Raw genomic sequence first — 16,934 nt, forward strand, 5'->3', positions numbered from 1 at the left:
ATGTTTTTTCATCTTGTTTTTTTAAAAATCATAATATTTTAAATCCACTCTTTCTATAAAGTTGTCTTTATTTCCATGTATCTGGCCCATGTTTATAAATATATTCTCATGTTTAAGCTTGGATCCTACTAAAAATTCTTACGTTTGATTGATCAGTTATTGTGACATAAGCCAATCAGATGTCTGAATGTTTAGACAAGTGAGTATAAGAATATTTATATAATCATGGAGCTAGATTTTCTACTTGCGTTTCCTGTGATTTAAAAGAAGGTAACATTAACATTCTCGCAATAAAAAATTTAAAGAGAAAAGGAATACTTCAGTCATAATTTTGTAAAGTATATTCTTGTGCAAAATATTGTGGAATCAATATATATAGGATCTTAAACAATGGTTCCCTTGTGATTTTAAACTGATAGCAAGAAAAAAAATTAATGAAGCTTTATCCCTAAATGATAAAGCTACCCATCATTATAACATGGCATATTTGGTTCATAAGTGTTAAACACCAACTGTGGTATGGCGTTAATGATGAAATATTTTGATCAGTGCATATTTACATGTACAGGTGGAGGAGAATAAACAAAATGACAGTGTAAACTTCCTACCACGTTTGATACCAAACTGCTGTAGCTTGACTAATAAAGAACCATCAAACAAGTTTATGTTTTCCATTTGTGTAAATTAAATATATTTTTTTTCACTTCATGGTATTTGCATATTTAATTTTGTCAAATACAGTTTTAAACAGGGACTCTGGGTGGCCAGGTAGACTAAGGCACTTGCCTCAGACTTCGTGAGTTCGAGTTTTAGCACTACCAACAAGGGTATATAAGAAAGCCTGCCAGTGGCTTCATTTGGGTCTCTGGTTCTTTCCAGGGTCTTCCTGGTTTCTTCCTTCACCAGATATAATAGCTGCCATATATAGCCTGTCATGTGCTGAAAAATGGCATTAAACCCACAATTTATCCTACCTGTAACTCAGTACCCTTTCCAGTCAGAATCATTAAATGTAACTAAAAGTATCTAATTTGTTTCACAAGAAGTATTTTAATGTATTATGTACTTTTAACTACATATAATGATGCTGACCCAAAAATTTATTGAGTTACAGATAGGAAAATATTTGCAATCTGTATGGAATTAAATTGTAATAGCGTCCGGTTTCATAAATATTAAAAATATCACTGTATGCTATTTCATATTACCATCAATAGGGAAATTGCATTATTAATACTAAAATGCATGTTCCATAGGGGGGAAGAGAGAGATACAGAGAGAAGGATGCATATGTATTCCATCACATTTTTCTTTTTGCACCTCGTGATAAAAAAAAATTATGGTCCAATATTTGAGAGAGAGAGAGAAAGTTCAGCTCTTTGTGGGGTTTTTTGTTCGTTTTTTTAAAACTTATTGCCCCGTCTTGATGAAGCTTTTGTCAAAGAAAGAAACCATTGATAAATGAAACAGTAAATGTAAACTTTGAAAATACATACCATACTCCTTCAGGGTTTTATTCACAATTGTTATATCCATATAGTCTCCATTAGGTTAAATCCCAAGAATGATCATTTTGCATGCTGTCTGATTTTCTTTGCAAGTATAACGACCTCTTCATTCCCAACAGTTAAGATTTTGTTTAAATTGCATGTACACTTCCTGTACTTAGATGACAATTGTTTTTGATCTTTGCTCATGCTAGATGTAGTTTAAATTGGTGCTGGTTCGGTCTGCAAGTTCAAAAACATCACTGGCTGTGAAATTTTTAATAGTAACCACCTGGCATTTCCTTTAACTATATGGTACAGTATTCATAATATCATCATTTACCTATTGGTAGCCTTGCTAATCTAATCTGGTCTGCAGAATCTTGACCTCATACTGGTGTTATCTTGGAATGACTGAATACAACCTATTTTTTTTCTGTATCCTGTGTCTTATTGCAGTTGAAATGAGCTAGTGATTTTGTTTAATGACTTCTTACAGGATCTCAACCCTTACTACCCACCATACAGCGGGAGGATTCAGCCACTGAGGAAAGAATATCACAAATTTTAAATGAAGCACAGCATGCCATGCAGATGAAAAAAGTGATGGAGCAGGTATGGAAAGAGGTTAGCATCATAACTGCAGGGTCAGCATTTTAGATGAAAGAAAGCAGTTGTTGAACACAAGTTCCAAATTAGAAAAACGCTTTATTATGTTCCATGAATGTGGAAAACACAATTATATTACCTTGTCAGCCCCTTTGGTCCATCTGTCGCACCTTTGTTAAGTGTTTGGCTTTGGTCATTTTTCTCCAGCATTGTTTGCTTCAGAGTCATGCAACGTTTTATGTAGAGGTGTCTGACTAAGAACTACATCATCCTACCACAAATTAGGCCACTGTGACATGTACTTAATGTTTCACTAAATTTAGTTACTTTTTGCATTTAGGTCAGTTTCTCAGGTATTACTGATTGCAGAGTCATGCAACTTTGTGTATGCATACATATTTGTGAGTGTAACCCAAGACCATCCAAAGTATGTGCCAGTGATTTAAATTTGGTATATCAGTGCTGTTTAGTTTTGCATTAAAATCAGTTTCTTGTTCATTATTGGCTGCAGACATGTACAGCTGGAGGTGTTGAACACTACCAATAGTAAGTTACTGTTGCAGGGGCAAATTCATAATCATTATCAGGTACTGTGACAGATTACATGTTGGCAACAGCTGGTCTTTGAGGTAAAAGAAATTGAGGAAATCTCCCACCTGGATGTGCTACAATTGCATATTGGAACAAGGGATTTAATGCAGAACTACACATATGCAAAGCAAATGTGCTACCACTGCACAACCCAAACTACACAAATCAAATGTAGAGTTTGCTTGAACATGATTTATTGTTTACATGTTATATTTTGGATCTGGTCATTTTAAGATAGTAATACATCTTAATAATGTAACTTACCAGTTTTGTATTTTAAATGTTACCTGTATAAAGCAGTAGTAATATTTTTTTTAAAAATTTACAGTCAAAAAAGTTTTTCCTTTCTTCCTTTTCCATGTTACTTGAAGTGAAATGACTTTGTTTGTTTGTGCAAATGTGTTTATCAACATTAATTCACTTTATCCTCTGATAATATGTAATCTTATTAATCTTATTAAGAACAAAAGATTATGTATAGAAGAAATTAATGTTAAGAGTTTCTGAAATTGTACCATCGTATTTATGAAAATATTATGTGATCTATTTCAGCAACATGTGGCAAATGCCATGGCAACTAGTATTTACCATGAAATGGCAAGATACAATTCATTTCAAAATAGCCATCCCATTTCAACAACCAACCCAACACCTTCAGTGAATACCATTAGTAATGGTATCAGTGAACACAGGGGGCGTAAACACTCCGAAAATGAAAGGAGTTACAAACGGGAGCCAAGTTATGAGGGAGATGTTTCTTCCAAAGAAATGGTGGAAAGAATTTATCGTCAGGAATTGATGAAGCTTGCTCAAGCTGCTGAGAATGCAGGAAATATTGCAGCTGTTACACTGTATCGACAGGAGTTGTCAAGACTTGCTCATAATTCGCAAGTCCGACATCAAGATGAACGTGAACCAGGAGAGCTCAGGAGAGCTCGTGATGAACCAGATGGGATTTCCGTCAAAACGGAACCACCAGACAGCACATCAGATGACCTAGTGTCAAATGGTCCTATTGATCTCAGCAAGCACAGTAATTCCAAGCCAACTACACCTACTTCATCAGGGTCAGAGAAATCGCTCAATAGTAATTCTGCTCATCCCACAGCAAGTGCCTTCTTTCTCGTACGCCCAAACACAAATGGTCATGACAAATTCGACAATCATCCACCACCAACTCAACCTAATGTAGGACCTTTTTCTCCAACAGAGTGTGTCTCTCCGCTCCAACGAATGCAAAATATTGCAAATTCACTCATGACAAGGTCGCAAGTTGGCCCACCAATTACCAAATCTATGAAAGCTGTGTTGCCTCCCATTACCCAAGAAGAATTTGACAAATATTCAAATATGAACACTGATGATCTTGTCAAAAAAGTCAAAGAAACCCTCAGCCAGTATTCAATAAGCCAAAGACTCTTTGGGGAAAGTGTTCTTGGCCTTTCACAGGGTAGTGTTAGTGATTTGCTGGCACGACCAAAGCCATGGCACATGCTCACACAGAAAGGGAGAGAACCCTTTATTCGGATGCAGCTGTTTCTGGAAGATGCAGAAGCAATTCCCAAACTTGTTGCATCCCAGTATCATATTCCACCTGACAAGTTGATGAGAAGTCAGTCTGTCAACAAGGAGCAGAGTAAGTGTAAAAAATTTCCAGTTTGATACTTTCTTAGAGAATGCTATTATGATGTTTTTTCATGCGTTAGTGCCATTATATGGAGATAAGATAAGCATTTTTTTCTTTTTGACTTCATTATTGAAGCTCTATAGTTGAAAGCTAAATATACAACCCTCTGTGTTGGTATGAATTCAGTTTAAAAGTTGAGTTTCAAATAAACTTGTTTCACACTATCATTTTCAAATGGAAAAATGTATACGATAGCTAATATATTAAACTTCATGACAGTATATTTCTGTGTGAAAGTTTGAGAAGCCACTTTATTAATAGACATTTTAATGTTTTGAATGTGATATTGATAAGACTGGTATAGTATTTTTTGTAATGGTTTGATACACATTTATTTAGTCTCAAAGTGCAGTGTTTTTTGTATGACTCGGATTAATTTGGCATAGCTTTAAAATGAGATCAGCAGATAATTCATTAATTTTCATGTTCAAAATTTTTTTCTTTTGCAGTCTGTATCTTTAATATTGACCTCTTGCATATCAGTCAATTATCATATAAAAGAAATGCACCGACAAAATGACCAAACTAATCACCAAGTCATGTGTTAAAGTTCACTATGTCACATTTTTATCTCCACATGCTGATTGGATTAAGTGGCCAGTCAGGACTCCAGTAGGTCATCTGCACAACTTTCTGGATGTAAACGATATAGTTTCACATGTTTATAACTTAAACATCTGTCAGAAAAGTTCTCTTTTAACCTTATTTATTCAAGGAACAAAAACTTGATTTTAAAGAAATAACTAGCAGGCAAAGATTGTCTGTTTTATTTGAGAGATCATTTTAGATGGAAGTAGACTTAGGTAAAAGTCATTTTAATTACCTTAATGGAGATCAGACATTTATGGTAGAATGTGCCATTCTTTTTTAAAAAGTTGTCATTTTTAATTACAAGTTTTGTAATGTTTGCTGATCAAGTTTGAAACTGTAATGATCTACAGTCGGAATAATATCACCATTTTGTGTTTGTGTCCAGGGACAGTTTAGCTTACTTGAGACTGATTTGTTCAGTTTTGGGCAAAGAAATAACTTCATGCATGCATATTGTCTGTGTACATGGAAATTATTATTTGATGTTTTGTTGCTAAAAAGAAATCTCTGAAATAACCAAGATGCATGGCTGCAACTTGCTCATGTGTATCCAAGGCTTAAGTAAAAGCTCCATGCATGCTGCTTGCTCTGTAGAAACAAAATTGAGCAAATCAGTGATTTATATCAGTTTACATGTTTTATTATTATTTTTAAATTGTATCATCATGAAACTAAATGATAATTTTTTTGTAAGTTATATTTCAGTAATTATTTTTCTTGTTAGAAATAATCTGGGATTTTTATGACGGAGAAAAGATTATTTTCTCCAAGAAGTTTGTACACATTGGATTATGTTGACATCCAGATTTAGAATTCAAACAGAACGACATTATCAGAACTAGATAAACAGTTTGGAATTTTAATGTATTTTAAAACTTGTTTTCTCCTTCCAAAAAAATCCCAGAACTTACTGTGTATGCTCTTATGTCGAGTCCAACTGCAGACTGCATGGACCCAGATCTGCCATTGCATGATGTGCTGGCATATCTTGATGTGTGCAGTTTGTTAGGAGTAATCAATAGAGCAAACATTATAGACCCAGATCTGCTGACACAATGCCAAATTAGGGTCTAGGTTGTGTAGTTGGATTTGACTTAAAAGCAAGAATATACTGCAATTTGTAAATTATGTTATAAACAGCATTTGTATTCTGCCATTTTCCTTAATGTATAATATTTTCAGTGCTTACTAAGGCATGGACATGTATAAAAGCTCTTGGCACTAGTCAACATCATCAAATTAGTTTGAAAAGTTTTTTAATTAAAACATTTAGAAATTTTCATAACTTTTACATTTGCTGAGTGATGTTAGCTCAAAATTGAGTATACTGCATAAAGTGGCTATACTCTCATTGATATAGAAATTTTCAAAACAGTAATATATTCACATTTTTATTGGAACAGTTGATAAAAATATTGGGAACACATGGTAATATTTAAATTCTTTTTAACCGTTTGATAATTTATACTTGAAAATTATTTTATTTTTTTCTGTTGTGGATATTTGGCCATTTGCAGTAAAAACGTGAGCAAGATTTAGGCATTTTTTGAAGAAATTTTTTTTTAGAAAAAGAAATGTTGACTAGTGCATTGCCTAACTGATTGATACGACTTTCACAAAATGGAGGATGGATGCATGAAGAAATTCAACACATATCATTCTGTCAATAACAAGATTAACCAAAGCCAATTAGGTCTCCCCTGCTTGAGTTGTGTCTTGTGTCCCTTGGGTCCATTCTCCCCAGTTACAAGCATTTATAAGATCAGATTTTTTAAAATATCTTTTACTTTATATAAAATCTACCATTTAAGATATTAGTTGTACAATTTTGACTACTAGTGACCTTTTTTGATTGTCAAAATTTATATTTGTTGCAATAAGTCTAAATGTTTCAAACTGTATGCTCTGGTAGAATGTAAATGCTTCATGTGACCAAATGGTTGTGTACAGCTACTATTATCGTTAGAGGGGCTTCAATATTTTGATAGATCTGATTTTTTTTAAGTTTTGAAGATTAAGTAAACCATTAAAGGAAAGTTAGAAATTTGTTCTAAAAGCATAATCAGCCATGAAAATCATATATTTTAATATAATGTAAGATACATTTGGTAAAGATTTTTTTAAAATCAAGTTTCTTATATTGATTAAGGTTATCCTTATTCTGAAATAAATAAGTGATGATTTTTTTCTTCCACATTTGGCCAAAATTTGAAGGGGAGATTTTGTCACATTCATAAATGTTAATTTCAAGCTATAGTGCACTTGACCTGGATCATGTCTTCGGTTCCACTATAAGGAGCATCTCTAACATCAGGTCTGTCCAGAATATACTAACAATGACCATTACCAAGACTGCTTTTGTCACAGTATCTCCTATATCAATATATGGTACATATATTTAATCCAGACCCAGCCTGCTTTGCTGATGTAGTATGATGCCTTTCATTGTATTCTTGGCCACAAAATATCTTTTGCAATTAATCTGGCTGACCCAGTTATGCACCATGTACTTATTTATCTGACTAGATATTTAACCCCAGGCTAATACTGCAATGAATCAACATAAACATATATGTATGAGTCGATAATGCTGTCATTCTAAGCCAACAATATTTTTACAAAATGTTGAACTTTCATACAGAACATTTCATTAGGTTCAAAAGTTTATGTAACACACAACATTGTCTTGATAGCAGACAAAACCTAACAATTATGCATGTTCAGATATACATTTTACACAGTGCACATAGATCTGGAATGTGCAATTAAATGCAATTCAGAGTGTGACAATAACACCAGGCTGGAAATCATAAAACTTGTGGGCTTGAGATTTTTTCAGCCAATCACAAACTACTTAACTTTTTGTAACATTGTTTACTGGCTCAGAGTAAAAATTCTATCTCAAGCTTGTGGTTCGAGTTTTGTGATCTTCAGGCCTCATTCACAGAAATGTATTTGTTGCATTAATGCATTCATTGAAATTTCATAACAAGATAAACCACAACATTTCAGTTTTAAAATATATGGCATGGTAATCTGTTTTGCACCGAGTTTCCAAATATGAATTTGAGTACATGTGTGTACTCAGGTTGACTTGTTTCATGAATAAATGACTCAAGCCAGATGTCGAAGTTGTCCCTGCAAAATGTTACAGTCATTACACTGTAGGTGTCTCAAGCCACATGTCCAAATTGCCATTGCAAAATGTTACAATGAATGGGTGACCCAGACCAGATGTCGAAGTTGTCTTTGAAAAATCTTGCACATGTATGGGTTTTTCTTTTCCTTCTCAAAACTAGACCTGCTTCTCAGAAACTCATAAAGGAAACTATAAAACTGCATTTTGGTTTTACAGCTGCAGATTCAGACTTTCAGATTTGTAGAGATATCAAGAAAAATGTCAGACAATCAAGGAACATACACACCAGGTTTTTCTAGATATTACATACCTGTACACAAGAAAATAGGAACATCAGAGCTCGATTGAAGGATAGTGTCAGCCATTAGGGTTTGTACATTATGAATAATTGTAGATATTAGCATTAATTCTGGACATTCATAATCATAACTTTAGGGAATAAGTAGACTTGAAATGCATACTATGCAGGTGATTCCTAGAAAACAGAATAAATATCAGGCACATAAATTTGTACTTGCTTTACCTCATCTGCCATTGTAGCCATACATACTTTGTTATACTAGACATCAAAGGTCCAAATGGCCAGAGAATTATACAAAGTTTATGGAATAAGTATTATTTTACATTGATTATGTAACAAGAGCTCAAACATTGTCTTACATACTGTGTCTCTGATGTTGACAAAAGATTGTATTTGAAAAGGTGATAAAACACTCTTATTAGTCCTGAATACAGCAAACAGCTATTTACTGCAAACAAGTTGCATATCATGCAGTCAGAATGTGTGCAGTCCTAAATCAGATATAGTCTATTTCAAACAAGTACTGTATGTAATGGCCAGTCTTAAAAATGAATGTTTTATTTTGAATGATTAAATTGATTACGATAAGATTTGTTTGTAGTTTTTATCATGTGTTTGTATGACCATGATCAAAATATATGGAAAACAAAACTTTTGGTACAAAGTATGGACTTTCACTGAACAAAGTTGGCATTATTCACAACAGAACAACCAGGAGAAACACTGGTCAGCCATGAATCAGCATTTGCCCAATTAGGCAAGTTGGAAAGTTCACTTAATCACCAGAATTTTTCACTTGCCATTTCAACTTGGGCAAGTAAATCTTCAACTACTGATGACTAATGGTTAATCATTGCACAGGTAGCTCAAGTCAGGTTTTACTATATTATGAATCCCTTGGGCATTTTGTTTGTTTGCAGTAAATTGCTGTTGGCAGTAATGCTAAGTAATCAGTGTTATTACAAATGACAACTTTGACATGCATTTATCCAAATGCAAGACATAACCACAGTCACCAGACAAAAGTTTAGTACATATAGAACACTAATAGAGTGTTGCCTGACAGTCAATACACACAAGTTTAGTAAATACAGAACACTAATAGAATGTTGCCAGACAGTCAACAGATAAGAGTTTAGTACACACAGAACACTAATAGAATGTTGCAAAACAGTCAACAGATTAAACGATAGTACATACAGAACACTAATAGAATGTTGCCAGACAAACAGCAGATAAGAGTTTAGTAAATACAGAACACTAATAGAATGTTGCCATACAGTCATCAGACAAGAATTTAGTACATAACACTAATAGAATATTGCCAGACAGTCAACAGATAAGAGTTTAGTAAATACAGAAAACTAACAGAATTTTACCAGACAGTCAACAGACAAGAATTTAGTACATACAGAACACTAATAGAATGTTGCCAGTCAACAGACATGAGTTTATTACATATAGAACACTAATAGAATGTTGTCAAACAGTCAACAGACAAGAATTTAGTACATAACACTAATAGAATGTTGCCAGACAGTCGACAGATAAGAGTTCAGTAGATACAGAACTCTAATAGAATGTTGCCAAACAGTCAACAGATAAAAGGTTAGTAAATACAGAACACTAAAAGAATATTGCCAAATAGTCAACAGATAAAAGGTTAGTACAAACAGAACACTAATAGAATGTTGCCAGACAGTCAACAGATAAAAGGTTAGTACATACAGAACACTACAAGAATATTGCCAAACACTCAACAGATAAAAGGTTAGTACAAACAACACTAAAAGACTTGCCAAACAGTCAACAGATCAAAGGTTAGGACAGACAGAACACTAAAAGAATATTGCCAAACAGTCAACAGATAAAAGGTTAGTATAAACAGAACACCAATATAATGTTGCCAGACAGTCAACAGACAAAAGTTTCTTAAATACAGAACACTAATAGAATGTTGCCAGACAGTCAACAGACAAGAGTTTGTTATATACAGAACACTAATAGAATATTGCCAAATAGTCAACAGATAAAAGGTTAGTACATACAGAACACTAAAAGAATATTGCAAAACATTCAACAGATTAAAGGTTAGTACAAACAGAACACTGAAAGAATATTGCCAAACAGTAACCAGATTAAAGGTAAAGTACATGCAGAACACTAAAAGAATATTTCCAAACACTCAACAGATGAAAGGTTAGTACAAACAGAACACTAAAAGAATATTGACAAACAGTCAACAGATAAAAGGTTAGTACAAACAGAACACTAAAAGAATATTGCCAACCAGTTGACAGATAAAAGGTTAGTACATACAGAGCGCTAATGAAATCCTGCTAGATAGTAAAGCTACACATAGTCAAACAAAATAAACTTGAGAACTAAACAAAATGGCAAAGCAGTCCAGATGTTATCTCCAAATATTAGCTCATTGACAGCAGAATAATTCTTATTCGTCAGCACTGTATAGCCAGGATTGTGCTGATGTGTTAAAACCCAATACATAAATTGATTGAATGGCTGCATGAAAATTTCTTGCCTTTGACACTATATTCCAGAACTATGCTGATTTAGTAATAAACTCCAGACATAACACACTTTGTCTTCATCAATCGCTGCTAACTTGACTCATACAGAAGTTGTTTATGGTGCCAGAAATATTGCAGATAATGGAATGGCTAAATCTTTTGTTACAGTGTAATATATACATACTGAAAACATGCATTCAGTTTATTATGTGTTCTTCATCATCCAAAACAGATAGAGTGCTGGTGTTTAGCAATTGCTATTATAGATAATGCAATATGTGTTTGCCAAAAATTATAAAATCCATTTATATTTTACATAGAGTATTGCAATCAGTGTCAGTAATGCTAATATGGTAGTATGAATAGCTTCAGGTCTGAGTTTTCAAGAAGAAATTAGCAAGTAATTTATCCATCTAGACCTGTATATTGTGTTGTCATTTTTAAAGGAAAGGCATTTTTGTAGTATTGAAAGAACATTACATTAACAGACATTTGGGTTTGTATACTGAGATCTTGAACTCATGGCTATTCTAATGTTAAGTACCAAATGTTAACATTAGTTGAATATAGGGTGATGTAAATATTGCAGGTTCTAAAACTGTTCTTTTATCTATTACAATGATAGGCTTCAAAAAAGTGTATTTTTTGGAAAGATTTCTCAATCAACAGGAATAATGAGAAATTGGCTCAAAATGTTTTTAAAATGCTTCAGTATTATTTGTGGATTCTGATTTGAATATATCTTTTCATCTATTAATGCACAAAATAGTTTTCAAAATAATCTAGAACTGTAAGATATGGTGAACTTCACATTAAATCAGTTTTGTTCTAATAATGGTAAAAGTTGATTTAAATAAAATACAGCACTCCCTCATTGTAACTCTGTCCCTGGGAGCCAGAGAGTATACCACCTTAAAGTGAGACTCTTATAATGTGGTACAGTATTCCCTTATTATAGCACACTGTCATATAACGAGACTGCCTTGTTGATACATATACTTACTACCATATATACTCACTTAAGCCCACTTGCAAACTGCATAGGCATTGCATAATGTGCTGGCAGATCTGGGTCTGCAGTTTGTAAGTAGTAATCAGTAGAACAAACAACATAGACCATGATCTGCAGGTGCTTTATGCTATGGCAGATTAGGAATTATATTGTTTGCAGTTTGACTTGACTTATAAGTGAGTATATACAGTATATAATGAAATTAGATAAATGACCATACCTGCTTTGTAACAAATGGTTTTATTGGATAGACCCTTATAATGAGGAAGTGCTGTACTGTGTAAATTTAATGTAGATGTTCAGTTAAAAGTGAGTTTAAGGTTGCAGTTAGGAGATTTGTTGACGCTAAGTTGAATAAATTAAATTTAATTTGTCAGTTAACAAGATCAGCAACAACTGATAGTTGAATATATCCATTGCAAAAAGATAATTTGGTCAGGATTAAAATACAAAATTTTGTTTTGGAAAAAATATTTATTATATAAGAGTAATTGGGACATAAATGGATTTTATCATGTGTAGTTGCCAGGTTATAAAAGAAAGTAAACCTAAAACAGTGCATGAATGAAGAACACATAATGCTTATGCTACTGCATGATGTATTGGCCGAACATAATCAGATTGGTTAATCATTCAAAACTTAGAAAGATTAAACAACATCTGTGCCCCTTTTCTTCCCCTTAGAGCTTCCCAGTGACAAGTTGTGTAAAAATCCGCCTGCCCCCATAGTGTTCCCCAGTTTGCCAGTACCGCCTCCGATCAACTCACACCACCTTCTGAGTCATCATCAACACCACCATCACAACTGGGCCACCTTCTCCTATCCATCCTCCATGCTAGAGGTCGTCGCCATGACATCAGAAATTGACACGCTAGAGCTCACTAGCAGGATCAAGGACATTTTACAGTTCAATAATCTGGGACAGAAACTTTTTGGTGAAGCTGTCCTTGGATTGTCTCAGGGTTCAGTTAGCGAGCTCTTGTCTAAGCCAAAACCATGGCACATGCTTAGTATCAAAGGGAGAGAACCCTTCATCAAAATGCATCTTTGGCTGAGTGACCCACATAATGTGGAGAGACTCAAGCACTACCAAAATGAGATGAAAGGTGGGTTTTTGGAGTGGATCCAAGCTATATAGTGCTCATCTAGATATGCTGTTTTAGAATTAATTATATGCTTGAACTGTCATTTTTAGTGCTATTTTATATCTTTTACATCATGTTAGACTGGCAGAAGAGATACTTTCTGGAATTTTTTTCTCAGAGCATTCTGTGGCATATTTCTCAGGAAAGTTAAATTATTATTACATTATTACAGTAGTGTTCTTGGTCACTTTGCCTTTTAAATACCTTGAAAGCTGAATTTTGTTGGTAAAAGTTATTAAGGTTCTCATTTGCATTGTATCAAGAGTTATTCCCCTTTCTGGAAGACCATATCTGCCACTTTTGCCTTTAAGTTATGTAAGTAAAACTAAAATATTTAACAGGTTCAGTTTCAACCAACATTGGCAGATTTTGAAGACAGTGTACATTATACCATTTAAATAACATTCAAATGCACATGAGAAATTTATTTTTGAAATTTTTTTGTTCAGTCATAAAATATTTTTTTTTGTTCTTATTGCATTATCATTTGCAATGAGAGGTAACTCTTGTGTAAATTTCCATCCATCTGGTTATTGGCCAATGGTCTATTGTGGACCCATTCATCTGACTGTCCAAAACCATACGGTAGTGCCATAGGGTAATTGCTTTGCATGGGTGCTTGCAAAATAGAACAACCTTGTATCAAACCCTCCCTGCCTGAAATTGAAACTTTTATTAATTATCTTCTCGGGTATAAAAAGTACAATATAATTTGTAACCTTAAAAAACCATTGTATGAGCTGATTACACATTACAGTCCAACTGGTCCTAATGGTCACATTTACTTACCAGTCACCTGTTCACAATGACCATTAAAATTTCCTATATAAATGACCTGTATGTAGTAGTCCGCTGCTTACCACATTCAGCAGCCAGATGTTTCCTAACCAAGCAATGGTTTCTTCCTTCCTTAATGGGTCACTGGCATATCTTTTCAGTGATTTTGAAGTTTTGCTAAGAAGAATATTATGTCACTTGTTTTTCAAATATTTCTTATATCACTTGTGCTCACCATAGTATAAACTAAAGGTGTTAACATAACAGATTCAGAAGTGGGACAGTTTTTGTCATTATGGTAGAGGGTTGATGCAGTTCATTTGGTGGATGGTGGAATAAGTACCGATAGTCATGTTATCACAGCAGATATCAAAATTGTCTTTTGTACCAGTAGGACAGGTATAGTTAAGTGTCTTCATCTTTTGCCTGTTAATTCAAGCTATATCTGATGATAAAGGTTCATATTTGAGGGTCAGGGGTCATTCACTATTTAAAACTTGTATGTACATGTAGGCAGTTTTTGTTCATGGGTCACAAAGAACAGTCATACATTGCTTTTGATTTCCTTATCATCACAGTCTTTTATAATCTGACTCATTTGATATTAGTGAAGTGAGCAACTGGCTGTGTGACTCATTTGGTCTTAGTGGAGTAATCACATGGCTATTACAGTCTGGTTTTTACAAGTTAGCAGACCAGACAGTAAGTCCTTTGTTTTACAGTTTTATATAAGCTGTCAGTAGTGAAATTATTACTTTGCTGCACAAAACAAACTTAGATATTATTTATGATTTGTTAAGTAGTGCACATAAAACAATCTTAATAATGATAATAATGATATTTTGTTAACAGTATTTGTTCAAAAACCAACTTTAAAGGTGAAACTATGTTCAGAGGTCACCTGTGTGCAGTGACTGGTGTTGCCTTTTCCCATGGGTGGCTGCTATCGACAGGTTTCACTATATTGACAAAAAGAGTGTTCTGTGCAATGCAGTACTGCTTAGTCAAATGATATCCAGATCCCATCGCTATGTATATGAAGGCATTTATCATCAGCCTTTTCCATATACATGTTGTTATATGTGATCTTTTGATCTTTTGATCTGTGATGGCAAGCAAAATGTTGGCCACAAGATTTCGGTGTGTGTAACAATAAACTTGAAAAATGGCCAAACTACAGGGTCCAGTTCATCAAGACTGTCAGCTTTATAAAGAGAACATACACATTGTCATTGTTTTGAATGAGAAGCTAAAGTTTATACATATTAATTTTGGGCTGGTAAGGTTTGATTCAAGGTGACTTAATTATGTTATCCCACTGTAAAGCAACTATCTATTCTGCTACAATGTTGTTTTGGTGAATTCCATGTTTTAGATGCGGCATTTGCTCTTACCTACCCATCACAACTGTCCAAATATCAAACATTGGGTGGGTAAGGTCAGAAGAAACTTTGATTAACTGTATACCTTGTGGCTTTTATTTATATTTTGGGATTGCTACCAATGTATTTACTTGTTCATGGCATTACTCCAGAAAACACATTCTATTTATGCCACCACTGTGATAGAATGTATATCTTTCGTTTTGCTGTTGTCCATCTGTATGTCTGTAGGTTTGTATGTATGTCTGTCCCAAATCTGTTTTAGCTATTTAGCAAAGAACTGTTGAAGGGTAAGTTCAGTATATATACAACCTATATTACCATATGAGCTCCTTGGACTGTAAATATTGTATTTTTTCATCATAAGGTATGATTTATCAAACAATACAACCAATAAAATGTCTTTTGACAAAGTACTTTGCCATCTGCTGGATCAGTAGTTTTTATTAATTCTGGGACTCCAAAGTTTGGTGATGTCATTGATATCAAAATGCAGTCTTTTAATGTGATCGTTTGTTTCAGTAATGGAGGTCAGCATGGACCAGTTTGTTGCTCTGAATTCTTTCTGTTGACAAATAACCTTTTTAAACTGCAACTTTGTGATCATAATGATATTTTCAATGGTTTTTTAATGGTTTTATAGTCAATTTTTTCATAGTTTAAGTGTCAGCTCATGTCAGTGATTTAAACAACAGTCGAGAAAAATCTTCCATTCATCTGATGCAACATATGACTCATGATAAAGAAACATTATAAGGACTGATGTTTTGGGGAAAGCCACTAATATTTTACATGGAACATGCATGGTAGAAAGGTTGGATGGGAAGTAGCTAATATTGTACATGGAACATGCATGGTAGAAAGGTCTGATGGGAAGTCGCTAATATTGTACATGGAACATGTTTGATAGAAAATTTGGATGGGAAGTCACTAATATTGTACGTTGAACATGCTTGATAGAAAATTTGGATTGCAAGTCACTAATTTTGTAAGTTGAACATGCTTGATAGAAAAGTTGTTAATGTTGTACCTTGAACATGCTGTCAGAAAAGTTGTATGTGAGGTCACTAAAATTTTATGGGGAACATGTTTGGTAATTAAGTCAGAATTTACACTACAGTAAAGTGACCATAAACTTTGCCAGAATATTTGATCTTTATAGATAATAATAAATATTATAGTAATCCCTTTAAATAAAATATGTCAAGCCATTTTGTAAATTTCTGCAAGTTCTTGACTAAGTGGTAACTTCTCAGAAATGTTTCATTACTTGCAAGAAGTCTTTAGTTGAGGGCCCCAGATGACTGAGTGGTTTAAAGCCCTTACATTTACTAATTAATGCTATCTCACCTCTATCCATGAGGATTCATGTCTCAGACTTGGTCACTCTGGGTATGTGAGAAAGCTTGCCAGTAACTTCCCATGGGTGGATGGTTTTTACCGGGGTTTTCATAGGTTTTTCCTCCACCAGTTATACTGGTCGCCATGTATAGCCTGTCATGCACTGAGAAATGTCATTAAACCCAAAAACATCTTTAGTTGTGCAAGGCTGTTCTCATTTCAAGAAAAAGAAATAACAAACATTGAAAACAAACTTGTATTTTGTTTTGTTGCAGGGGGTTGGGGGGCTCAGTGTCAAATAAAATACTAAGGAGGTAGGCAGTTATGCAAATTATTTTTA

General features: G+C 33.9%; 1 protein-coding gene across 1 annotated transcript in view; it reads left to right on the forward strand.

Annotated features, from left to right (window-relative positions):
* LOC149777021 (homeobox protein cut-like 1) overlaps window positions 1–16,934 on the forward strand; it is a 195,892-nt gene that overhangs the window by 163,539 nt on the left and 15,419 nt on the right. Inside the window, exons 14-16 of the mRNA XM_089941788.1 lie at window positions 1,987–2,114; window positions 3,240–4,323; window positions 12,633–13,055. Coding sequence (XP_089797914.1) covers window positions 1,987–2,114; window positions 3,240–4,323; window positions 12,633–13,055 — 1,635 coding nt within the window. The remainder of the gene's footprint in view (window positions 1–1,986; window positions 2,115–3,239; window positions 4,324–12,632; window positions 13,056–16,934) is intronic.

The sequence above is a fragment of the Sinohyriopsis cumingii genome, chromosome 18, assembly GCF_028554795.1.
Source record: "Sinohyriopsis cumingii isolate HCF-2022 chromosome 18, ASM2855479v2, whole genome shotgun sequence".
Taxonomy (NCBI): domain Eukaryota; kingdom Metazoa; phylum Mollusca; class Bivalvia; order Unionida; family Unionidae; genus Sinohyriopsis; species Sinohyriopsis cumingii.